At 44.2% G+C, this 27,270-nt stretch overlaps 1 protein-coding gene across 2 annotated transcripts in view; it reads left to right on the top strand.

The window, feature by feature from the left end:
- Positions 1 to 27,270, top strand: part of ARHGAP31 (Rho GTPase activating protein 31) — a 115,074-nt gene that overhangs the window by 71,735 nt on the left and 16,069 nt on the right. For both annotated transcript variants that reach the window (XM_082460020.1, XM_082460021.1), the window contains exons 4-10: positions 6,837 to 6,919; positions 7,882 to 7,989; positions 9,010 to 9,152; positions 14,426 to 14,624; positions 16,691 to 16,815; positions 23,509 to 23,571; positions 25,437 to 26,012. In XM_082460020.1, the coding sequence (XP_082316146.1) occupies positions 6,837 to 6,919; positions 7,882 to 7,989; positions 9,010 to 9,152; positions 14,426 to 14,624; positions 16,691 to 16,815; positions 23,509 to 23,571; positions 25,437 to 26,012 (1,297 nt within the window). The remainder of the gene's footprint in view (positions 1 to 6,836; positions 6,920 to 7,881; positions 7,990 to 9,009; positions 9,153 to 14,425; positions 14,625 to 16,690; positions 16,816 to 23,508; positions 23,572 to 25,436; positions 26,013 to 27,270) is intronic.

Here is a 27,270-nt window from a genome sequence, read left to right as displayed (position 1 = left end):
TCGTCAAGTCTCAAGAAAACTTAACATTGTATTTAAACATAGTTTAGTGACACTAAGAAATAAAACAAAAATGTTCTGTTGTGACAACTGAGCTCTACATACATAGGACCTAGTGATGTTAACTATGTAGAAAAATTTATCATTGAGTAGACTGCTTTGATCACAGTGACGAATTATGAAAATATAAGCAAACCTTCTCCAGGGACATGGGAACAGCTCTATTACATTGTCACGCATTCTTACAATGATTTATTTAAACTCACTTGCACAGCTGAAGTAGAATAACATTTCAATGGAATGTAACAGAATTAGAAAAATATTAATAGAATAATAATAATTATGATATCTGCCACTTATTGAGTGCTTACTATATGATAAGCTTATTACAAATATTATTTCATTCAATCCCCAAATAACTCTGTGAAGTAGGTTTTATTGCCTCTTTTACAGATGAGTAAATTGAGGCTCCGAGTGACTTCTGCCTGGGTTTGTACAGCTAGTAAATGGAAGTAAAGATTTAACATTCTGTCTCAGAACTACCACACTATTTTCAAAATAGATGTAACAGCTCTTAAATAGGCTCAGGTATTAAATAATTTAATATGAAATAAGGAAAACATCCCAAACTGGTGAAGGAACAATTCTATAAACAATGTTAAGAAAATTGGCTAAGTGTTGGGAAAGGGGAGAAGTCAAGTTACATTCTTACCATTTAGCGAATTTCAGGGTGGAGAAGGGCTTTCTAAGAATAAAAGCAAAGGAAAAAAAAAATCACCAAAGACAAATTTAACAAACTAAACTACATATAGATTATTGTTTTCTCTATTTAAAAATACATTAACAAAATTAAAAGGCAAATGACTATGGAAAACATTTACAATAAAGATGACAGGAGATTAATATTTTTAATTATATAAAACTCCTATCAATAAAAAATAAAAAGCATATAACACCCTGCAAAACAAATGAGCAAAGAACCTCGACAGACAATTCATAAAAGAAATATAATTATTTAAAAAGTATAATTGGGGAATTCCCTGGCAGTCCAATGGTTAGGACTCCGCTCTCTCAGTGCCGAGGCCCCAGATTCAATCCCTGGTCGGGGAACTAAGATTCCACAAGCCTCACAGCCAGTAAATTAATTAATTAATTAACTTTAAAAAATGAATAAAAACCAACTTAAAAAATATAAATGTATTAGAAAAATTTATTTGCATATTAAAGAAACATTTTTTTTAATGGAGTGACTTTTTTTTAAATTAATTAATTTATTTATTTTTGGCTGTGTTGGGTCTTCGTTTCTGTGCAAGGGCTTTCTCTAGTTGCGGCAAGCAGGGGCCACTCTTCATCGTGGTGCGCGGGCCTCTCACTATCACGGCCTCTCTTGTTGCGGAGCACAGGCTCCAGACGCGCAGGCTCAGCAATTGTGGCTCACGAGCCTAGTTGCTCCGCGGCCTGTGGGATCTTCCCAGACCAGGGCTCGAACCCGTGTCCCCTGCATTGGCAGGCAGACCCTCAACCACTGCGCCACCAGGGAAGCCCAGAAACATCTTTTAAATGTTAGTATTTCATGCTGCCTAGCCTGTGGTGACACTGGCTCTTTCATAGTTTTCTATTGCAAGTAAGCGTAAATTGGCTGGACATTGCAGAAAGTCATTTGAAATTACTATCAAGAGTCCTAAAATGCTCATATTTTTTAATACAGTAACTCTATTCTAGGACTCCATTCTAAGATAATAATCAGATGCACACACAAATAATTGATTTACAAATATTTCACTGCCATATTACAATAACAAAACTGGGGAGTATCTACACGTCTAACACTAAGGGATGGGTTAAATAAATGATAATAAATCTCTTGTTTTCAATCCTGTGTAGCTGTGAAAAGTCATATTTCTGAAGACTATTTGCTGTCCACAATGTAAAGTTAAATGGAAAAAAGCAGTGTAGGCAACTAAATAGGAAATGATGCCAGTGTTCACATTTGGTGCTGGGGAGCCCGGACAGATTGCTTCTTTTAATGCTTCACATGTGAGTAGGTTAATAGTAGTTATGTCTGGGTGGTGAGATAGCGGGTGCTTTTTATTTCCTTCGAGTACATGTATTAGTTTCATGAGGCTGCTGTAACAAATTACCACAGACTTGGTGGCTTAAACAACAGAAAGTTATTCTCTCACAGTTCCAGAGTCCAGAAGTCTGAAATCAGTTTCACTGGGCTGAAATCAAGGTGTCAGCAGGGCCATGGTCCTTGCAGAGACTCGAGGGGGAAACCTGTTCCTTGCCTCCTCCAGCTTCTGCTGGCTGCTAGCATGCCTGGGCTTGTGGCTGCATCACTCCCATCTTTGCCTCCATGGTCACACTGCCTTCTCCTGTCTGTGTCAAATCTCCTTCTGCTTCCCTCTTTTAAGGATACCTGTGATTGGATTTAGGGTCCACCTGGATAATCCACGAGACTCTCCTGATCTCGAAAGCCTTAACTTAACCACACCTGCAAAGACTCTTTTTCCAAATAAGGTAACATTTACAGGTTCTAGAGATTAGGATCTGATATCTTTGGAAAGAACTATTCAACCTACTATACTACATTTTATTTTTATCAGAAGAAAAGCTCATTTTAGGAAAAATTCAATTTGGGTCAGATTGATTCAGCTAAAATTATTACATCCAAGATAGAGAAAAGTTGCTGATTTAGGATTTTTAGAGAAGGCAGTTTAGAGAGGTATTAAATTGTATATTGAAATTATGTCTTTGTGTATCAGTCTCCTTCATTAAACTGTAAGCTTCCTGAGGACAGAAACTGTATTTATTTTATTCATTATTGTGCTTCCTTTCCCTGCTCTCCAGCTACTGGAGAATGTTGTGACTATTACCTAGTAAACATTTGCTGGCAGGTTGGTTGACCCACACATGTCATCTGAAGTGTCACCGGGGGTGGACCACTGGTGTGTGGCATCAGGCAGAGGCTGACTGGCTGTGAGCTCAAGATGTCTGCCAACGGGGCAGCAGCCAACTGTCCTGGTTTGCCAGGGACTGCCCTACTTTTAACTCTGAAAAGTCCTGTGTCCCAGGAAACTCCTCAATCTCAGGCAAACTGTGCTGATTGGTCACCCTGCCAGGAGCCAAAAGTTGAGGGGAATTGTCTTGGCAAAGCTGGTGCTCCTCACTCAGGAGGTTTGGTTCTCGATGGTAGTGTCCTGGAAGTGTGGCCAAAATGGGGCTTTCTGGCATTTTCAAATGCAAAGCAAAATACGGACTCATTCACTTACTCATTTCATATAACAAATGTCTGTTGAACACCTGCTATGTATACCAGGCAGGCACAGTTCCAGGTGCTGGGGGTTTAATGGTAAGCAAGACAGATAAAATCCTTGCTCTCGTGAAACTTACATTTTAACGAAGGAGATAGATGATAAACGAATTTAAAGCATAGCTCTATAATCTGAACTGTTGATAAGCACTACGAAGCCAGTTAATGCAGGGTACAGGGCAGAGAATGATAGGGACTGCTATTTTGTAGGATAATCAAAGGTCTCTCTATGAGGTGATATTTAAACAGAGACAAGGATGAAGTGAGGGAACAAATTGTGCAAATATCTGGTGTAAGAGGGTGCCGAGAAGAAACCGCAGGTGCAAAGGCCCTAGTCAAGGACATGCCGAGCTTGCTTGAGGGAATATATGGAGGCCAGCATGGCCCATAGGGAGCAGGCAAGGAGGAAATGATGGGAGACAGGGAATTTGCAGATGGGCCAGGTCACGTAGTTGTGCTTGCTGCCATGGGTGTGACAAAGACAGGTAGGTATAATGACTGTCTGGAAGAGAACAGTGGTTGTCTCTGGAGACTCAGGGTCTGCAGTTGGAAGGCAGACTAACTTTCTTCTGTGTACTCCTTTGAATGCTTTGCATTTTTAAAATCATGTGCATGAATTACTTTTTAACCTAACAGCTTAAAATAATTAAAAATAATAAAGGTGGCTTTATAATAATTTTTAAATAATTAATACAAAATAAAGGGTAAAAACTGAGTTGTGGCTGGGCGCAGTTGGAAGGGACAGCCATGGGTTGTTTGTCCCCCCTGGTGATGGGCCTGCCCGGGCGGCAGGGGTAGAGGTGGTATTCAGGTAAGCAGAGGAAAGTAGAGCCTGGGCCCCGCCAGAGGGGACTGGAGTCCGGCCTTCGCTAGAGTCCTCAAAGGGCAGGAAGCTGGTCTTAGGGATACTGATTGGAAGAGAACAAATAGTCACAGAGTCAACCTAGATCTTTTAAGGTTTAGCTATTAGCAAGATTGGCTTGGCTAATGTTGAGTGAAATTCTCTTTCAGGCAAAAAATTGGGATGGGCAAAATTTCAACTCCCTTCCCTCAATTCCCCACTGATGGATTCTGCTCTCCTAATGGGGGAACACAAAGAGATCGAAAAATAGCTTTGCAGTGAGCAGACCCTCTGGGAGAAAAACAAAGATCTAGAGAGCTTCCAAATAGGATTGGGGTGTGATGGGGAGAGGCTGTAAATAGTGAAATGAACACCAATCCCAAATGGGACCTGCAGGCATCAGGGGTGAGCCCGCCCAGCCTCTCAGAACAAAGGTGACTAACATCTTCCTAAAATATTAAAGGAACTTTCCATGAGGGCTGTTGAACTGACCTATACCTTCTTTTCCCCAGACACATTTTTAGAAAGTCGGGGGAAAGGGGGGAGGCTTGGGAAGGGGGTGTGTGCAAAGCTTTGCAAAGCTCATCCCAGCTTTGCCGAGAGAGGAAGAGAGGCCTCCCTCTCCTCCCCGTTCGCAGGATAGAATGCGGGAGGGTCCACGCCCGCATTCCTCCGCCCCTCCTTCCCCTGAGCTCTCCCTTCACTTGCTTTATGAGGTTCTCCCTGTCTTGGGAGTCAGGGTCTTCTCCACAAATCTGTTTTCTAAATGACAGCTCCCAGGAAGAGGGCAGAGGTATCAAGTGTTTACTCCAGGCCCCATGCTTGTCCTCACCCTCTACATCCTGCACGTCTCAAAAAGCAAGGATTGCCACAGAGATCATGCTTATGCCGGCTCTGTTCACAGGCTTGCAAACCCACCAGAAGATTGAGACACCTGTGACTGTGACCCTCCCAGCCCCGAATTTCTCCCCACTTCTGATTAGGAAATGAAATCTAGTTTTCCCACATAGAAATTTTTGATTGCCTTTGAAAATTGTTAGCTTCTGTGAATGCTTTACTTCAATTAAGTAGAAAAGTCAAACAAAAACAACTTGGTGGTCAAAGCTCTGGCATGATGTCCCACTTAGGGAAATGGAGCATGGGTAATCCAACAGATCGACAAGGAGCTCCTACTGTGTGGCAGGCACGTTCTAGGCACTGGGACTCATCACGTCCCTGCACTTACGGACCTTACATCTAGCAAGGGAGACAGACAACAAGCAATAAGCCTAATAAATAAGTACATTACATGTATAAGTAATGATGGCAAGTGCTGTGGGAAAAAATGGAGACAAGCGAGGGGGCTTGGAAGGTCTGGGTTGGGGGAGCGTGTTGGAGTTCTCCTCCAAGTGAGACCAGAACAGACACAGCAAGTGTGGCCTAGGATAGGGTCCAGCAAACAGAAGGTGCGCCAAAAAGTTCATTTCCTTCCACTTTTCTGTGCCTCAAAATTCTCATTACTGAGGGTTTGAACTTCAGCCTTTGCATTCAAGCAAGAAATGACAGTAATGACTGAACAACATAAGAAAACCACACCACGGTTAGGATCTTCAAAGAGAATATATTTTCTGATTATACTTTTCATTATATATAAATGCAAAGCAAGTTTCCAGCACTGTGAGGAAATACAAAACTGTGTAAGTCACATATGCCTATGAATTCAGGATCACAAGGATTGAAGTGAGTTTAGGAGCCCCTTTTCAAGTATCTCTTGACCTGAGTGGGATTACATAGTTATTATGCATATGAAAGGACTCAGGGAGCTGTAGCAGAAGATTTGTGCATTTTTAATATATGTAAACTATACCTCAGTAAAAAAAAAAAAAAGATGTAATTACCTTTGACCTTGAACTTAGGTATGGCTCCCATGCTGGCAGTCTTGAGCACTCGGCCACTGCACTGGGAGGGGCCCTTGAGCCTGAGCACGGGCAGGACAGAGTCTCAGGACGGGGCAGAGGGGAATCTGCCCAGGGACATCTGTGTTGTGCAGGAGCCCCGGGCAGGACTGTGACCACACTGCCTTTACTGAAGCCCCAGCCTCTCCTTGAGGGCCTGGGCTGAGGGGGCAACCAAATACCCACACAGGAAACAACCAGAGAGCAAGTCCGGACAAGGCCACCAGGTCTCAGGGGCAAAGCTCTTATCCTGCTGAGAAGGCACGGCTTCACCTCGTTCCTGCTTCCCAGCATCAACGACAGGCAGCCGGGTCAAGGGATAGTCTCAGGCTAGGTGGGGAGTGGCTCTTTGCACCCCAGAAGATAGCTGGCTGAGTAAACAGGGAGCCAACCTCTCATCTCCATCTCACTCTGTCTCCCTGTCTCTGTTTCTCTCTCCCAGGGTGAGTCTCCGTGACTCTCTCTGCCACACGGGACACACCCAAGGTTCCACACCTTTTTTACCAGATACCTACCGAACATCTGAGGAGGCACAGAGACCCCGTGTGCCCACATTGTTAGACACCTCCCATCATGAACCCTCAGAGATTTTAGGTGGTTTGTTTTTTCTAGAAAAGCATGCCTCCTGGAAGCACCATCTCTAGGCATGGTTGGGAGGCTGGAGTACCAGAAGCCTAAATAAAACCCGCAGACGCAGGTGGGTGTCCCCCTTCTCGAGCACTCACTGGACTGCTTCATTTCCTCTCTGCAGGAGGCGGTGTCCCATTGCCCGGAAGAAGGCCAACTGGCCCGAATCCAGAATGTTATCCAGGAGCTCCCCCCATCCCATTACAGGTAAGAATCCTTGGTAAAAGAAATTCACAGCCTCTCAATGTGATGTAATACCATAGATGCGGGCTAGCATCATAAAAGGGAACAAATTCGGTGGACAGTGGCTTTCCCGGGGCAGGTTGAGGGGAGAGAACAGGTCACTTTTATCAGAGTGAGTTGGTGCCTGACCAGAGACGTTGGCGGGAGGGACAGCCCACGTCTAAGTTACTTTCAGAGCACTCCTCAGAGTCCCGCAAGAATCATTCTGATCACACAAGCCAGCCTCACAGAGATGGTCTAGGTTCTCACCGAGGTTCATAGCATAACCAAATCTATGGAAACCAAGATGGTTTTTAAACAGGCTTTGACTGTTGCTCTTGAGCGTTTGGCTGACTGATCTCTCTGTCTGCTCATCAGTACCATCCCTTCCATCATTTCATCCTTTCGTTTCATTCTCACAATGTAGCCCCTAATCCTACCACCTTTCCCATTGCTCCCTAAGCCTGCCCAGCTTTTACCAGGGGGGCAGGTTTTGATGTGGTATAAGGGCTTCCCAGCAATAACAGATGTTATTCATCCATCAAATGAGCTCCCTAACAAGTGCCAGGGTCCCCGTAGGTGCGAGAATTACAATAAAAGCTGAGATGAGGCCCGATTTCAAGACAGTATGAGGCAGTGCTGCCCCGGGTGAAAGGAGGCACAGGCGCCAAGGGAGGTGAGTCCCCTAGTCTGTCTCTGGCTGGTGCTCCAAGGGCCTCAGCTGACTTCTGTCAAACCCACCTCTTCCCCACCCACAGCCAGTATTCCTGAGGCTAAGGAAATTGCTTCCATCTATCTTGATATCTTCCTGATAGTCCTCCAAAATTCATGAGATAGAAATACTTTAGAGTCTCTTAAACTCAAACTTTAGAAATTATCTCCAGATTCAGGCTTCACACAGGCTCCGAAGTTTCTTACTTTGCTTTTTAAAAAATGAACCGTTACAGGACCTTGGAATACCTGATTCGACACCTGGCCCACATCGCCTCCTTCAGCAGCAAGACAAACATGCATGCCAGGAACCTGGCCCTGGTGTGGGCACCAAACCTCCTCAGGTAACCACCACCCCTCACCTCACTACCCCAGTGAGCTCAAAGCAGCCCCCATTCAAACGAAGACTAGACTCTTCAAAACCGAAGCCCCTTGTAGACAAACCTTTGGCTAAGTGGTTGTTGCACGTCGGAATTAAAGGTGATTTTTAAAAAAAATTTTTTTTTAATAAATTTATTTTATTTTTGGCCGCACTGGGTCTTCGTTGCTGCACGCGGGCTTTGTCTAGTTGCAGCAAGCGGGGGCTACTCTTCGTTGCGGTGCATGGGCTTCTCATTGCGGTGTTTTCTCTTGCAGAGCACGGGCTCTAGCTGCACGGATTTCAGTAGTTGTGGCACGCGGGCTCAGTAGTTGTGGCTCACGGGCTCTAGAGTGCAGGCTCAGTAGTTGTGGCGCACGGGCTTAGTTGCTCTGCGGCATGTGGGATCTTCCCAGACCAGGGCTCGAACCCGTGTCCCCTGCGTTGGCAGGCGGATTCTTAACCACTGTGACACCAGGGAAGCCCAAATGTGATTTTTAATAGCCTTTGCCTGCTAACCATGGAAACTCTGGAACCCAGAGGTATCTTCTGTCTATTACCAGGATGTGGCCAATGTTATGGGTCTGTATGTTATAATTTCCTGAAAAGGCCTTTCTGGGTCTTTGGGGCTTCCTTTGCTTTTGTTGGTTTTGGTGGGGTCCTAGCTGGCTATAACCTGAATCAACTGCTTCATGTGACTTCATAAATGATGACCTGCCCTTAGAACAATTGTGTGGAGGTGGAAGAAGATCCTATGAAGAAAAAAATCGATTCCTATATATTCACTAATATAGTGTTTACAGTTTTGCAATGTATAATACCTGGTAACTGTTTCGAATTTGTTCAGTTTGTTTGGAGAGTCCCTTTAATTGATCTTAAATAGTTAAAGTAATACAAATTAACAAACTATACATTTAGGAACTGGGGGCTTGTACAAAAGGCCCACTGGCCCCCCCTTATGCTTAGGGCAGGCTCATTCACTGAATGTGTTTCTTCCACGGTTCAGGTCCAAAGAAATTGAAGCCACTGGTTGCAATGGAGATGCAGCCTTCCTTGCAGTCCGGGTCCAGCAGGTGGTGATTGAATTCATACTGAATCACGTGGATCAAATCTTTAACAACGGTGCACCCGGGTCTCTGGAGAACGATGGTAATGGCTCCTTCTGGCATACACCCTACCTACCAATCACCGTTCTTTGCCTTAGGCATGGGGCTCAAGAATAAGTTAGGGTGGGCTGGGATCTAGCTGTCGGTGTCAACTGTGTGTGTGTGCTGACTACACTGCATGTGTTTGGGGATCATGTGTACATACATGTGTGCCTGTGCAACAAAAGTGTGGTATGTGTGCGTGTGGCTCTAGCATGTTTCTGATCAGTTGCATACATGGCCTATCCCACGAATGTGGTGTGGTGAACTGGAATACCTTCTGTTGCTTTTAGTGAGTACTTAAACTCTTCCAGTTATTAGCTAGAGACCCTGGCAATATTCCTCCGACTATTAGGTTTCATCTTTACTTTCAGTATGATATTTCAGAAGTCTTAAGTGAATGAATTAAGAGGCGTCCTATTCATACTCACATATATATTCAGAATGCCTTCTCTTCGCAAGCATTTCATTTTTTAAAAAATAATTGAACTATAATTGATTTACAATATTGTGTTAGTTTCAGGTGTACAGCGAAGTGTGTGTATGTGTATGTGTGTGTGTGTATATATATATATATATATATATATATATATATATATATATACATATATGAACCTATATTCTTTTTTTGGTTCTTTTCCATTATAGTTTATTACAAGATATTGAATATAGTTCCGTGTGCCATACAGTAAATCCTTGTTGTTTATTTTACATATGGTAGTGTGTATCTGTTAATCCCATACTCCCAATTTATCCCTCCTCTCCTTCCCCTTTGGTGACCATAAGTTTGTTTTCTATGTCTGTGAGTCTGTTTCTGTTTTGTAAATAAGTTCATTTGTACTATTTTTTAGATTCCACATATAAGTGGTATCATATAATATTTGTCTTTTTCTCAAGCATTTCTTGAGTGCTTACTTTGTCCTGCCCTGCATAGGGCACTAGGCATAGAGCAATGAGTGTGTGGGTGCGTGTATGCAGAGACTAGCTAGCATTGAAACCCACTATATACAAGAAAAATATAGCTATTTCACGCTGGATGTGATGAGATGCAAGATATGATGTTTCAGTCCTGTAGTCTCATAATAACATAATTAACCCTAGGAATGCACTGGTATTGGTTTATGCTGATTGAACTCATATGAGCCTAATTTGTAAAAATCAAAAATCCAGCTGATCAATAAGCCTGGTAGCTACCATTTGTGTGAAGGTGATTTTCCAGTATTAGCATACATCACATAACTGGGAGGGCTTATTGAAACACAGATTACTGGATCTCATCCCCAGAATTTCTGATTCAGCATGTCTGGAGTGCTGCCGAAAATCTGTGTTTCTAACACGTTTCCAGGTGATGGAGCTGCTGCTGGTCAGGGCCCACACTTGGAAACCAGTGGTGTATGAGAGCTGTATCTGCAAAATATTTGTATTAGCTGATCAAAACATTCTTTTCTACTTTGGCTAATATACTTGGGAAAATCAAGTATAACCATCAAAGTAATCAATTGCAATTAATATCAGATTTTGATTTCTGGTGTAATTGTTCCCATCCCCATCCTGTCCTCCATGTGGTTTATGATCTTTCTTTTAAAATTCACATACCATAAAATTCACCACTTTAATCATTTTAAAGTGTACAATTCAGTGGTTTTTCGTGTATTCACAGAATTGTGCAACCATCACCACTATCTAATTCCAGAACATTTTCATCACTCCAAAAAGAAACCCCATACCCATTAAGCAGTCACTCCACATTTTGTCTTCCCACCAGACTCTGGCAACCATTAATCTACTTTCTGTTTCTGTGGATTTTGCCTCTTCTGCACATTTCATATAAGTGGAATCACACAATATGTGGTCTTTTGTGACTGATTTCTTTCACTTAGCATATGTTCTCATGTATCGGTATTTCTGTTTTTTATGGCCGAATGATATTCTATTGTATGGATATACCACGTTTTATTTATACATTCATCAGTTGACGGACATATGGGTTGTTTCTACTTTTTGGTTATTACGATGCTGCTGTGAAGTCATGTACAAGCTTTCGTGTGAACATATGTTTTCAATTCTCTTGGCTATATACTTAGGAGTGGCTGACGTTTCTTTTATCTTTATTTTAACTCACACATTACGGATGTATTTTTTATTGTAAGCATATAAATCCTTTTTGAAAGTAAATGAGAAATAATATGCTTTCATTCATTCATCCTTTTGAGTCAACCAATAATTTACTGGGGACTTATTCTGTGCCGGGAACCATGGCGGGCACTCCACATATATCATCTCATGGTCTTATCACAACAACCATCATAAAGTTATCAACCCTCTTTTATACATGAAGAACCAGAGAACCAGAAAAGCTTAGTGTCTGGTAGGACTGAACACTGAACCTAAATCTTCCAGCCTGTGCTCTTTCCTTACCTTGTGCTGACTTTTAGAGGAAAAAATAGTTAAACAGATAAATAAACCATTGTGGAGAATTAATGACTCTTGGGAAATGTCCTTCTTGACAGCAGATTCCATTCATGACTGTTAATGTTAAGGATGTTCCTAATTCCAACCTGGAAATGCCTGTTCTTTTTATGACCATTGCCTTAATCAGCTTTTGTCCTGCATATTGAAATCCAATTTCCTCTTGAGCCTTTAACTCTTGATTGCCTCCAATAATTATTATTCAATGCATTTCATTTAAATGTTCTTGTTATGAATTCTTATTGACTTCAGTACCATACTTAATGTTTACACAAAATGGAATAAGTCATACACTCTGGAATTTGAGATTTAGAAATAGGGTTCTACTTCAAATCGGAAAGATTTTAGAAGTCATAGAATCCAACACCTTTAATTGATAGATGAGAGCAATGAGGCCAGAGAGATTGTGATATGCCAAGGTTTATTAAAACATAAATATGTAGTATTGGGCACCTCCTATGTGCCAGACACTGTTCCAGACACTGGGGACAGTGTCCAAAATGGCAAAGCCGCTGCCCTGCATAGAGCTATAGTCTGGTTGCAAAGACAAACAATAAATAAGTTTACAGATAAATACATTATCACTTCAAAGACGATAAATGCCAGGAAGAAAGTACAGCAGGATAATGCGATGGTCAATGACTTGGGGGTGTAATTTTGGTACAGAGTGGACATGGCCTCTGAGGAAGTGATCTTTGATCTGAGACTTGAATGACAAAAGAAACCAGTCATGTGAGGATCTGGGGGATGAACGTTCCAAACACAGAGAACAGGAAGTGTAAAATCTCTGAGGTGGAAAGAAGCTCATCGTGTGGCAGAAAGTCAGCCAGTGTAGCTACAAAAATGCAGTCTCCAAAGTGGGGTGCCCCACCCAGGGGATGCCAAAGACCAAAGTACCAAAGTATGGGTGTTAGAAGAATCTATTAGAATTCTTTTCCATTGGTTTTATTGTATACTTTGTAATTTCTATGATGTTGTATGTTTTCTATTACACATAAAACAAATACAGTGGTATATATGTATAATTTACAACTATATATATGTGTATACAATGGGAGTATACATTGAAAAAATTTTACTGCATATTTTTATAGACCACTGTGTCAGTGGGCAAAGAGGACAGAGGGAAAGCAGATGGAAGGTCCTGGTCGGTCATGCTAAGAGTTTGGTTTGTCCTCTGTGCTGGGGAAAGCACTGGAGGTGTTTGAGCAGGGCATGTGGGATCTGAGCATCTGGGTCACTGTGTGGAGCAGAGACAGAAAGGCTAGAAGCAGGGAGACCAGTTAAGGAGCTATGGCAGAAGTCAGGAGGGAAATCATGGTGGCCTGGACTACATGTTCCTCAACGTACGTCCCAATACACGTATCTTCAATAAGTTGAAGATATCGTTAAGTAGAAAATGCATTGAATACACCTACCCGACTGAACATCATAGCTTAACCTAGCCTACCTTAAACGTGCTCAGAACACTTGCGCTTGCCTACAGTTGGGCAAAATCATCTAACACAAAGCCTATTTTATAATAAAGTGTTGACGAGCTCATGTCATTTATTGAATACTGTACTGAAAGTGAAAAACAGAATGGTTATAAGTTTAACTGCTTGTTTACCCTTGTGATCGCGTGATTGACTGGGAGCTAAGGCTCCCTGCCACTGCCCAGCTTCACAAGAGAGTATTGTACAGAGTATCACTAGCCTGATAAAAGATCAAAATTCAAAGTACGGTTTCTACTGAATGCATGTTGCTTTCACACCATCCTAAAGTCGAAAAATTGTAAGTTGAACCACTGTTGAAGTTGGGGACTCTCTGTGCATGTTAGCAGTGGAAAGGAGGAAAGTGGCTGGATTCAGGATATATTTTGGAGGTAGATACATTTTTATATATCTAGGATATATTTTTACTTAGATCAGAGTTTCTCCGCCTTGGCCCTGCTGGCATTTAGCGCTGGATAACTCTTGTCGAGGGGCTGCCCTGTGTATTGTAGGATGTTTAGCAGCATCCCTAGGCGCTACCTATTAGGCGCCAGTAGCATTCCCCCACACACCTGTGACAACTGAAAATGTCTCCAGACATTGCCAAATGTCCCTGGCTGGAGACAGGCGGTACAAGATTGCCCCAATTTGAAAAAAAAAATTGACTTGGAGAAAAGAGATAATCGTGGACACCATTGATCTGTCATCATCACTTCCATTCTTTAAAAAAACTTACAAGGAAAGAATTGGCTTGCATACACTTGAAGATGATTAGGTAGTGAATAAAAAGCCACTTATCTCTTAGCGAATAGCATAGCCATAAAATGTCTTTCTACTGCAGAGATCCAAGGCTAGGTAATTTCAGGAAAGTCGAGGCTCCAACCTTCAGTGCCCCTGGAGCCTGTGTTCTCCAGCTGCGGAGAGGAGCGGCAGTATCCTGCCCTACCCTAGCTGAGTGAGGCTGCCTCTGTGGCTGAACGCACATTCCCGCCTGACCAAAGCATTAGGCAGTTCCCAGGGGCAAATACCCACCACTGTCACTCTGGCCCACAGTAAGTGCTCAATATATTTGTTGTGTGCATGAATGAATGAATAGTCTGAAAAGTACAGGAATGCAGGCTACTTTCTGAAGCCCCTGTGTGCCCTCTGGTTGGTCCAGCCAGGAGAGCTGTCAGATCCCCCAGAGTGTAGTCTCTGCCCTATAGACCCCACCACGCCCAGGAGAAGCCCCTGTCAGGAGGTCAGGAATGGAGGGGCTGTGGATGGGGGCTCTGGCTGGAGCCAGTGCCCAGGCCTCCTCCCAGGAGGTCTATGAGCTCTTCTCTCCTCTTTACAGAAAACCGGCCGATCATGAAGAGCCTGACGTTGCCAGCCCTCTCCCTGCCCATGAAGTTGGTGAGTCTGGAAGAAGCTCAGGCCCGGAGCCTAGCTACTAATCACCCTGCCCGGAAGGAAAGGAGAGAGAATAGCCTGCCTGAGATCGTCCCTCCCATGGGCACCCTCTTCCACACTGTCCTTGAGTTACCAGACAACAAGTAAGTGTCCTTCTTCCAAGTTCTGGGAGATGTTTAGGCGGAGGGGGATGGAGGAGGAAGCGATAGAGTCTCAGGGCTGTGATGGCAGCATGGGCTGGGGGTGTGGTCTGGGTTGGGGGGTAAGGAAGCATTCCGGAAGAGAAGGGAGCTGCCTCCACGACATTCACCAGTGGCTGACGCCTTCACTCACTGCCCCAAAGTCATCAAGACCTTGAGCTCCCACCGGAGATCCCTAGTACCATGGTGTGGGTGGGGCTCATAGGTGTCAAGAATCAGAACTAAAACCGTTTACTCCTTAGCTGAGACAAAATAAGCTTGACATTTTCAAAAGGAAGGTTGCAAAACACAAAAAGTTGACCCCCTCCTCCCACCCTGCACCTCCCACGGGACCTATGGAAGGCGTAGGGAAGAGCGGAGGGCAAGTTGACAGAGAGCACCGCTCTGGACTGGGAGCTCTGGGAACATGGCGCCTGGGGACGTGCATCCTGGCTTCTGTCCCTCCTCTCTTACCTGTTGGAGCCCTCCCTCCCCTCCAAAACCAAACACCATTCTCATTCACATCTTCCCTCCCTTCTCCTTCTCACGTATTGTGTGGTAACCCTGGTCTCCACACATCCCTCTCCCACCCCCATGCCCCACTGTAAAAAGGAGGCAGTGACTGAAGCAGGGGTCCGAAATTCTAGGCAGACAGCAGGTGCAGGGACCGAAAGGCAATCTTTTCACTGGAGAGTGTCCGCCTCGCTGTTTGGTCAGTGAAAGGAGGTATGAAAACAGACCTCTCAGACCTCTTATCAGTGTCTTCCTCACAATGGCGAGGCTGTTTCCCCCTGGGGAGGGAGAAAGAGTGCTGCCACGTTGCACAGGGGTAGGGGGCGCCTGTCGCACTGTGTGCTCTGGGAAGGGCACCTGGAACTCACCTGGCGAGAAACCCCTCTGTTTCCTGAAGTGCATGGATGGTTCTCTCTCTCTCTCTCTGTCTCGAAAGACTGATCCCCACTGCCCCTCCCCCTAAATCCCTGGAGAATAAGACTTCCACTCAGGGATCAGGAAGAGTACCTCTGAAGGACAATCAAGTTCACTTTCTCTGTGCCTTCATACCATACCTCAAGGTATGTGATTATGTCAAATCCACCCCAAGACCTAGTGCTTGAAAACATCAGGCCAGATTCAATAGAAACCACTAAGCACTGCACATCTATCTCTGATGGATTGTAAAATCATGCTGCGCTTGAGACCTCGATGTTCTATGAGAACCCTGCAGAGAAAAGGTCCTCTGTGGAGCCCACAGGTTGCAGGGTTTCATCCTGGAACTTTATGAAGTCTGATAGCAAGGCCGGCTAGAGCCAGGCAAGGCCTCTGTGATGAACCCTGGTGGCACCAGGCCCTCTGGCCCAGTCTAGCACTCAACTTTCCCTGCTTCATCAGAGAAATGAGAGACAAAGCCAGAAACACAGTGACTACCCTCTGCCTTTCTCTGCAGTGACCGCTGACCACACCCAGCAGCCTGCAACTCTCCCAGGCCAGGCTCTCTCCTAAGTTGCTTTCTCATCCACCCCCTTTCCGGTCCACCAAAGTCTACCCCAGCCCCCTCCTCGCCTATGGATGTCCCAGCAGTGTGGCTGCAGTGCAAGGAGCATAACAGGACTGAGGTCTCTGGTCTTTAGTGTTTACTCCTGTAAAAAAAATAAGTATCTTTGATAACCCAGGACTGAAGTGCTTACCAGAATTCCTACCAGAATTCCCAGAGCTGTGGTTGCTTGAGACCTCTGAGTCTGCCACCGACCCCTGTCTCTGTTTGCCCCCTCCCCTGCCTGTAATAGCACATCTTTGTCCGTTCCCCTGGGGAATGTGGTCCTTCACTCTGACTCATGAAAACCTAGCTTGGTCATCATGGGCATCCCCAGACAGGGTGAGAGTCAGGCTCAACTTGGATTTTAGAGAGGAATTTCCTGAAATGTCAGAGCTGTTCATAACTAAGAACATGTTTGGGATATTCCTTCTTAGTTTAAAAGTCCCACTGAAATAGCTAGTTACCAAACTAACCCCCTGTGGCTTGGCTCCTTTAGAAGAAAGCTCTCCAGTAAATCAAAGAAGTGGAAATCAATATTTAACCTGGGACGTTCTGGATCAGACTCTAAATCAAAGCTGAGTAGAAATGGGAGTGTATTTGTGAGAGGACAGAGGCTCTCAGGTAAGAATCAATGGCAGTTATATTTATAAGATTTTTTTTTTCAGTTCTGTTTCTTAAGTCTTTGGTTTGATTATGTCAAACTCACTAACCCTGAAAGAGAAACTTATAAATTAACTGAAGAGTCTTTTTGGTTTTTTAAAATAACTTTAGATTTACAAAAAATTTGCAAAAATGGTACACAGAGAACCTGTAGACCCTTCACACAGCTCCCCCAAATGTTAACATATTAGATAACTGTAATACAATGATCAAAACCAGAAAATTAATATCAATATAATACTATTAAATAATTCACAGACGTTATTCATATTTGGCCAGTTGTCCCTCTGATGTCCTTTTTCTGGTCCAGGATCCAGTCCAGGAACCCGCATTGCATTTAGATGTCATGCCTCTTTAATCCTCCAACCTAGGACAGTCCCTCAGTCTTTCTGACCTTGACACTCTGGAAGAGTTTTGGCCATTTATTTTGTAGAATATACCTCAGATTGGGATTGTCTGATGTTTTCTCATGGTTAGATTGAGGTTATGTCTCAATGTGTCATATCAGGGGGCACATGAAGTCAACATTTTATTGTTGATGTCAATTTTGAGCACTTAGTTAAAGTGCTATCTACAAGGTTTGTTCCTGTACAGTTACTATTTTTTTCCTTTGCAATTAATAAGTATCTTGTGGGAGATATTTTCAGACTATGCAAATATCCTTTTTTCTTCATACTTTCATCCATGCATTTTAACATCCATCAGTGGTTCTTGCCTGCGACAGTTATTACTGTGGTGTTTGCCAAATGGTCATTCTCCATTTCCATCATTCCTTCTACATTTATTAATTTAACTCTACTGTAAGGAAGACCTGTCCCTTTTCCCCCAGGGTGAGGGTCATGATTTTTATTTTTTTATTTTTTAAATTATTTATTTATTTAATTTATTTTTGGCTGCATTGGGTCTTTGTTGCTGTGCGCGGGCTTTCTCTAGTTGCAGCGAGCAGGGGCTACTCTTCGTTGCGGTGTGCAGGCTTCTCATTGAGGTGGCTTCTCTTGTTGCAGAGCACTGGCTCTAGGTGCACGGGCTTCAGTAGTTGTGGCACGTGGGCTTCAGTAGTTGTGGCACATGGGCTCAGTAGTTGTGGCTCATGGGCTCTAGAGTGGAGGCTCAGTAGCTGTGGCACATGGGCTCAGTAGTTGTGGCTTGCAGGCTCTAGAGCGCAGGCTCAGTAGTTGTGGCGCACGGGCTTAGTTGCTCCACGGCATGTGGGATCTTCCCGGACCAGGGCTCGAACCCGTGTCCCCTGCATTGGTAGGCAGGTTCTTAACCACTGCGCCACCAGGGAAGCCCCAGGGTCATGATTTTTAAATAGGAATGCTGCCCTGTGGGAATTATATCTGAGTAGTGAATAGGAATTGATGCAGGAGGGAACTGAGGGAACCACTATATAATGGGGAATATAACCAGTCCGGCTGAATATTGTGTCAGAAAGCGGAGGCCAAAGAAATTTGCCACAAAGACATTTAGAGTTATAAATTGAAAGCATGATTTTTTTTAAATGAGGGCAATTGTTATGAAAGCAAGTAGTAAAAGGTAAATGTACAAATGTAATGAGCAAACTTGATTGAATACTAGTTTGAAAAAAAAAAAAGGACTACAAAAGATAATTTGGGGGGCTTCCCTGGTGGTGCAGTGGTTGAGAATCTGCCTGCCAATGCAGGGGACACGGGTTCGAGCCCTGGTCTGGGAAGATCCCACATGCCGCGGAGCAACTGGGCCCGTGAGCCACAACTACTGAGCCTGAACGTCTGGAGCCTCTGCTCCTCAACAAGAGAGGCCGCGATAGTGAGAGGCCCGCGCACCGCGATGAAGAGTGGCCCCCACTCGCCGCAACTGGAGAAAGCCCCTCACACAGAAACGAAGACCCAACACAGCCAAAAATAAAAATAATAAATAAATAATAAATTAAAAATTAAAAAAAAAAAAAGATAATTTGGGGGACAAATAGATTGGATTTTAGATGATACTGAAGAATAGTACATTCTCATAGTGTGCTGATGGTTCTTAGGAGACATATGCTAAAGTTGATGTATTTAAGGATGAAGTGTCAAAATATTGAAACTCACTTTCAAATGATTCAGCAAAACATATGTATGTAGGTAGATAGATAAATAGAGATAGATACAGCAGACATGTGGCAAATTGTCAACCTAGGTGATAGGTTTAGAGGTCTTCAACTTTTCTGAATGTATGAAATTCTTAATAATAAAGATTTGGGAGGGAAAACTAATGCCAATAGGAAAAAATGAGGTAATATTTTTAAGGACCTTCCTCAAGCCCAGTGATAATTGTACTCCAAGGATCATAAAGCACAGATGTTAGAAATTGTCACATTGGCCTATTGGAGTAATGAGGGATGTCACAGGGTATAGCAAGTACAGTGGTTTAGGCTGTAAGTAATGATAAATCCAACTCAATTGGCTTCTGCAAGGAGGGAATTTATTGGGACACCCAGATGTAGGGAAGGCTTCAGCGGTGGTTTAGTACAGTGGCTCTGTCTCCATTTCTCCTTTTTTTCCTCAGCTATGCCCTCCTCTGTAGGTCAGCTTTATCCCCAGACTGGCTTCCTGTGCCTCCACAAAGTGGCTACAATAGTTCTAGGCTTTACCTTTGACTCTCACTATATCCAGAAGGAGAAAGAACATCATTTCTGGTAGCTTGCTCCTAAGGGCAGGGACCCTTCTTTCCCGGAAACCCCAATTAAGTGTCTGTCTGCCCCCCTCCCTCCGCCCCACAATAGTAGCCTTCACTGAGTCACATGGGTCAATCCCTATGGCTACAGGAGTGCCCTGTGCTGATTGGCTTAGGCCTGGGTTCCTGAACCAATCACTGGCATGAGGAATGGCATTACACCCCTGTGTGAGGAATGAGATGCACCCAAGATGTACAGGGCTCTGTGAGAAGGGGAAAGGGAAATGGATTCTGGGTAGGCATCTACAATATTCATTATATAGGGAAAAATGTCTTTCACAAAATGGCAAGATGGCCAGGTGAAGAGGGCAGGTTGCTATAGGTATGGTAGAGCACATACAAATCAGAAATTAGGATTCTCAACGGAGAATTTAAGGGGGAGTACCTGGCAGGAAACCCCTGATCTAATAATAGATTTGCTGAAGCACATCAGAGAGCCCTTCAGTTACAGAATCAGTGACACAATGAAAGAGTTTCCCCAAGTAACAAAAAGTTTAAAAAAGTAGAACAAAACAATCGAGTAAAAATAGATTAAATGATTTTCTTTGATCTTGACTTATGAAGATTTCCACCCCCATGTGGTTTTCAAAAGGAAGAAGCCCCAGGTGCTGGATCAAACAGCAGTAAACTCACAGAATGCACAGGATGTCCCTGGCCAGCTTCTCAGCTCGGCCGCACCTCAGAATCACCCATAGAGTGTGGTCCACACCCACAGCAGCTCTGCCTCAGGGGTTCTGCAGTGAAGTCAGAGTATTGGTAATTTCTAAAAAGCTCCCCAGGTGATTCTGATATGCAGCCGGTGTTGAATACCACTGCTATCTCATGAATAAGCTAATCAGAGATAGTTCATCAAACTGGCTGCATTTTGATGGGATGCGGGGGTGAAATTAAAGAACCATCGGTGTCAATATAAGTGGCTCTCTGTGACCTTGACTACTGCCCGAGTGGCTGCTTTTCACCAGAAGAGTGTTGCTGGATCCCTAGAAGCTAAAGACTTGGGGGTAGGGAGTGGGGAGCCTTCTGGTCATAACCCACCAGCATGGTCACTGTAAATGGCACGTGGGCTTGCTATGTTGAAATATGCGTGTGAAGAAAGGAAATCAGTGGATTAACATATTTATTGATAAATAATTTTTAAAATCTTTTTTTAAAACTCCATATTTAAGAGCATTTTAAAAATTGATTCACCATGTATATAGTATTGGGGGTTTTTTTGGTGCGGGGGCAGGTGAAGGGTTTTTTTCTTTTTTAATTATTAGCACCTTTTAAATTATTATTTATTTATTTATTTATTTATTTGGCTGTGTTGGGTCTTCGTTTCTGTGCGAGGGCTTTCTCTAGTTGCAGCGAGCGGGGGCCACTCTTCATCGCGGTGCGCGGGCCTCTCACTATCGCGGTCTCTCTTGTTGCGGAGCACAGGCTCCAGACGCGCAGGCTCAGTAGTTGTGGCTCACGGGCCTAGTTGCTCCGCGGCATGTGGGATCTTCCCAGACCAGGGCTCGAACCCGTGTCCCCTGCATTGGCAGGCAGATTCTCAACCACTGTGCCACCAGGGAAGCCATGTATATAGTATTGGGGTTTTTTTTTTGGTGCGGGGGCAGGTGAAGGGATGTTTAACCATGTTTAGAAAATGGAACAGAAATAGGAAATACTAAAGGATAAGAAAAACTTGGGTATTGACTGAATGGAGATGCATAAACTTTGGAGTCTCCCAGACACTGGTGTACTGGAATTTGTATATTATCAAACAGGAAGATTCTAGGGAACCCTCCAAAGTGAACTCCTTTGAGTAGGGAAATAAAGCCATAGAGATAAACCAAGAGAGGGGAACCCAAGGACCCAAAGAAAACTGGTGGATGCATTTCCATGAGGCCAAGGTCCCAGACAGAAAAATATAATCTAAATGCAGTTAGCCCTCCATATCCGCAAATGCAGGACCTATAGATAGGGAAGACCGACTGCAGTACACCATTTACATAAGGATCTTGAGCATCCATGGATTTTGGTATCCGTGGCAGTCTTGGAACCAGTCCCCCAAAAATACCAAGGACGATTGTGTAGTCATAGGCCAAGGAGTCCTGAGTGCTTAGTTTTTATCTAGACAAGGAGCCAGGGAATTCTTGGAGACTGTTCCCAAAAACAGCTACTGTGGCCACCAGGACCAGAAGGAGCTGTGTTGTCAGAAAGAGGGTCCAGCAGGAAAGGTGAACACTGATGGCCCTGCAACCAGAACTCTTACCCATCCTCCGTGACACTCAGTGACACCTGGTCACTACCCCTGAAGGGTGATACATGAAACCCAGAGGGAGGCCAAGAAGTGCAGCTCTTGGAAAACAAAGGCAAAATCTTGTCTCAGAATACACGAACGGGGAGTTCCCTGGTGGTCTAGTGGTTAGGATTCGGCACTTTCACTGCCATGGCCTGGGTTCAGTCCCTGGTCAGGGAACTGAGATCCCGCAAGCCGCGTGGTGTGGCCAAAAAAAAAAAGAATACACGAATGAAGGGAGGCTGGCCAGGCAGTTTTAGAAGTCATTTTGTAAACTTGTGGGAATAGTCAATCTTCTAAGAATTAGAATTCTGGCTTACCTCTGGAAGTAAGGAGGTGGAAGGCAATCTTGGCGTCACCAAGGCTTTGCGTGAACGTTGCTGTGTCCTTCCAGAGCCCAGTGGGACCCAGGCAGAGAGAAGCCCTGAGCCTGGGAGGCCAAGGGGCTAATTCAGAGCCTCTCAGAAGGAGCAGGGTTTGGAGCAAGAAGGAGAAAAGGAACTTTAAAAGAGGGACAAAGCAAGTGTGAGTTAGGGCCCGATTTGGGTCAGGGCCAACACTGAGTGCTTCCTTTAGAACCATCTACTGGGTTTACCCTTGTTGCTGAGCCCTAGTTTATCTTGAGTAACATCAACAACAACAATAAACAATAGTTACTCCTTCTTGAGCATTTACTCTATTCTAGGTTAATGCAACCTATTTTATATGCACTACTCATTTCATCCTCACAACAGCTCTACGGTTCCTCCTTTTCATGCCAAAAAACTGAAGTTTCCAAAAGGTAAGTTGCTTCTCTGAGGTCACACAGCCCAAAAGTGGGAGAATTGGGATTCAAAGCCAGATCTGCCTGGATCCAGAGTTACCCTAAAGCCACAAGTCCTGGGGCTCCCGGTCGGCTTCTAAATTGCCCTCTCTCCCCTCCTAGCAAGTTTGCCCTGGAAGCCTTCCTGAAAAGACATGATGGTGTTTGTGAAAGTGCCTAAGCCTATGCCTGAGATAATAAGTTTTGATTTATTTAAACCATACTCTTCTGAAAACCTACCTAGGTGGCTTACAAAGATGCATAGAGTCCACCAGGCACACAGCAGGGGCTCAAAAAAGGTTCGTGTGGTTGGGATCTGCTCCAGGGTGAGGCTGGTGGGTGAGAGCATTGGGGGAGCAACAAGGCTGCAGACGTCAAGGAGCAGAGCTGAACGTGGAGAAAGGGGACACACGGGAGAAAGGGAGAAGAGTACCCCTGGGCTCTCTCTCACCTGTTGTACCAAATCCCTGGGTGTTGAGCGATGTGGCTGCAGCCAAGAATTCTGCTCTCTGGCCTGTCAAATAGGAGGGGTTGCCTGGAGCCCCGTGGATTCTACGCCATGGATGAATCTTTGAGTCTTTTCTGTACAATAAAATCGGGTTCAGGACTCCTCATTTGCTAATAGCTATGTGACAAAATTGTAATTTACCTTTATCTGTAAAATGTTAATAAACCTTTGATCTACAAATGCCCTATTTTTATAAGGTCAGTCCCACCAAGAAAGTAGGAACATCTGAGGTGGAGTGGGGAATGTTTTCCAAAGGGGAAAATTATAAATACTTGAAAAACTTTCCTAAAGAAATTTCTTTTTTGTACTTACAGCCTGACCTATTGTTCTAAACACTTTCTCCGAACAAGCATTCATCAGGGATGTTTTTTCTTTTGTCCTTAGTGGAAAAGGCTACTATCCGACCAGCTAAAAGCATGGACTCGCTGTGCTCAGTGCCCGTGGAAGGTGAGATTTTTCAGTTGGATTTGGAACTGGGGATTACAACTGGGAGACTGGCGCTCCCACACCAGACTTGCCTTCCTAAACCGCAGACCCTGCTCATCTCCAGTCATGGCCACACACAATCCCCCAGGCCCAGATCCCTCCCTGACCTTCTGGAACTCAAGGGGCGCACACAGGCCTTGCAGTAACCTCCCCTACTCCACGAGGCCTCTTTCTCCAGCCTGTCTCCCCACAGCTGGAGACAGCAGCCTCCTTGCATTCAATCCTGAGCCAGGTAAAAGGTCAACACCTGAAAACTAAGGCAGAAGAGGCTCCCCCTGGGGCATAAAGAAGAGTTTTGAATTTAGGTGTTTCCATAGGCATTAGCTTCATTGTGTTTGTCAAGTCATGATTTTGAGTTGGTAGATTCATTCATTCCTTCATTCATCAATAAACACTGACAGGCACCAGCCTGGCACATAGCTGGTCATTGCTGGTTGGAGCAGATGTACGTACAGTTGCATGCCAGGTGACACCCATCACCAAAGCGGCACCTCACCATGTTAGTTCTTACAGCTCCAGCCTTAAGGACTGACTTGCCTGTAGCCCTTGCTTCTCTGTTTTTGTTAAGCAGCCAACAAGCACTTCTACAACTAGCAAGACACAGGGCTTCCCTAGCAGCAGACTGTTTAAACTCCCCCATGATTGTCCCATGACTTTCGAATCCCTTTAATACAAGATATGTTGCTCTTTGATAAATGAGGCAGCCTGAAACAAAACAGAAAATCTTTAGAACAACTTTCAAAAAATAATACTAAACTTGTAAAATATTCAATGAGATCTTTTTAAGCTGGCTCAATCCTTTTAGCATTTTCTCACCTTTATATTCATCAATTTGCTTGGTTTTGAAACCTCTTGGGGGCAGTTCTTGCCCAGTTTGGCAGGATTTAATATTTCAAAAGCTAAAAAACAAAACAAAAAAAACACCAAAAGCTAGGTCACCACTTCCGTGGGCATTGGGCAGGTTATCTAACCTCTCAAGTCTCGGTTTCCTCATCTGTTAAGGGAGACAATTACACTTCTCCTACAGAGTGGTTCCTAAGAATTTTAAACCTAACGTTACCTAAGATGTAGCACTTAGTGCCTAGTGGGGAATTATTTTCCAGATCCCTGGCAATTCAGTTGTTGTCTCCCAGCTTATTTATTTCCCACACAGATTTTTTCCTCTTCTTTGCCTTCACTTCTAAGTCAGTCAGGAACTCACTCCTCACAACTGTGCTTTCTAACATTTAGTTCATTTACATTTCTAGTTTCTCATCCTCTGAATCAGCAGGAGGAAGCCTGGGAAAAGGCGGAAAGGTCTAGCTGAGAACAGCATTTGTTTCCTTGCTGGGAAATCAAACCCCTGTTTGGGTCCATCTGCCAGAGAAGACTTAAAACAATAAGTTTTAAAGTTTTAAAATGAAACAAGATTCTGTTATTTTGGCCTTTTTAATCTTCATTCTGAGCAAACATCATTCTGTCATCTCCCATCTTCTTTTTTATTTTTTCATGATCCACATTTAATGCTTGGTGGATGACTGCTCTATTTAGCAATTTCAGCAGTGTCTTTCTTTTGGAAACTGCTCTACCTGCGGAGTTTAAAACAGATACAGATGATACAACAAAATGGTTCTATCAGGGCATTATGACAAAATTCTGTGCACATAAGGAGATGTTTCCTCTTGTCAACCAAATGTTAGGTATCTGTCTTTATTAGGATAGCTATGCCCTTATTATCACGCTATGCCTTTCCAGTATGCAAGTATTGTGTGCCTGCCCTTCCTGGGAGGCTGCTCAGTGATACGTGTGCTCAGGCAGCTGACCACGTTTGTTTGCTTTTTCACTAGGGAAAGAAACCAAAGGAAATTTCAATCGAACAGTCACCACTGGTGGATTTTTCATCCCAGCAGCGAAAATGCACTCGACTAACACTGGCAGCTCATGTGACCTCAGCAAGCAAGAGGGCGAGTGGAGCCAGGAGGGGATGCCGGCGGGGGCCGAGGGGGGCTTTGACGTGAGCAGTGACCGAAGCCAGCTGCAGGGCGCTCAGGCCCGGGCCCCACCTGAGCAGCTGAAGGTGTTCCGACCCATCGAGGATCCCGAGAGCGAGCAAACAGCCCCGAAGATGCTGGGCATGTTCTACACCTCAAACGACGGCCCCAGCAAATCTGTCTTTACCAGCAGCCTCTTCCAGATGGAGCCCTCTCCCCGTCACCAGCGCAAGGCCCTGAACATCTCCAAGCCCTTTGCTGTGTCCGTGCCACTCCGCGTGTCAGCCGTCATCAGCACCAACAGCACCCCATGCAGAACACCCCCAAAGGAGCTACAGTCTCTTTCCAGCCTGGAAGAGTTTTCTTTCCAGGGCTCAGAGAGTGGAGATTGGCCTGAAGAGGAGAAGCCACTGGGAGTTGAGACTTCTACAGGTAAAGCAAGGGAGAGGGTCCCTTTCCATTGCAAGAGAGGAAAAACCAGACTTAAACAGAGTTTGCAAGGCAATGTAGTGAAGTGGTTAAGACCGCGGGCTCTGGAGCCAGACTGCCTGGTACAAGTATAGGCTCAGCCACTTTGCTGTACAATCTTCAGCAAGTTAACATAACCACTCCATGCTTCAGCTTCTTGATCTGTACAATAGGGATAATGTTAATATTAAGTTGTGAATATTAAATTAGTTAATAGATGTAAAGCTATCAGAACAGGGTCTCATACACAGTAAGTACTCAGTAAATGTAAGGCAGGAGGGAAAGCTCACGGAATGGAATGCAGAGCTGGAACTGGGGATTCAACTCTTCCAGACACAATCCACCCATTCCACATTTCTACCTCACATCTGCAGAGAACATGGCTAGCAGCCCTAGCGATGACAAAGAGTATCCTCCTCCCAATTTCCTTTTAAAAAAAACACAGGGAGATCTCTGTGTTTGGGCCTGCTTGGGTCACATGCCCAGCCTTGGACCAGTCACTGTTGCCAGACTAATAGGATTCTAAGATTGGCCAAGCAAGAGTCCCTGGGCCATCTCTGGAGTGAGAACCAACAACCAACTGTGAGCCACACAAAAGGGAAGTAATGAGAGCCTCAGAGGAAAAGATGGCTGAGAGATAAACCAATAAATGCTCATTGTGGTTTAAGAATATTTCTATTTCAATTAATATTAGCTAAACCCACGTACCTATAGTCACCTAATCTTTAACAAAGGAGGCAAGAATATACAATGGAGAAAGACGGTCTCTTCAATAAGTGGTGCTGGGAAAACTGGACAGCTAACATGTAAAATAGAATGAAATTAGAACACTCCCTAACACCATACACAAAAATAAAAATCAATATATGCTACCTTTTTCTGATCACCTATCATGGTGTCAGGCACTGTCCTAAGTGTTCTCCATGTATTATTGCATTTCTTCGCACCACAACTCCATGAGGTATAGGTAGTTACTATTATCCCCCTTTGCTTAGAGAGGAATCTATTAACTTGCCCGAGGACTCATAGCGAGGAAGTGTAAAAGCCAGGATTTTAATGCAGATTTTTAAAAATCCATGCTTTTAAGCATTCTGCCATGATCCCTCACGTGTTTGCTATGGGCTGTAGAGTTAAAACGATTGTTAAGATGCAATCCCTTCCCCCAGCAAGCTCACAAACTAGGAAGGGAAACTGAAACTCTGCACCCACCTGCAGCACAGGG

This window comes from Balaenoptera physalus (assembly GCF_965194825.1).
Source record: "Balaenoptera physalus genome assembly, chromosome: 4".
Classification (NCBI taxonomy): domain Eukaryota; kingdom Metazoa; phylum Chordata; class Mammalia; order Artiodactyla; family Balaenopteridae; genus Balaenoptera; species Balaenoptera physalus.
Note: the sequence above shows the minus strand (reverse complement) of the source record. Positions and strands in the feature narration are given on the sequence as shown.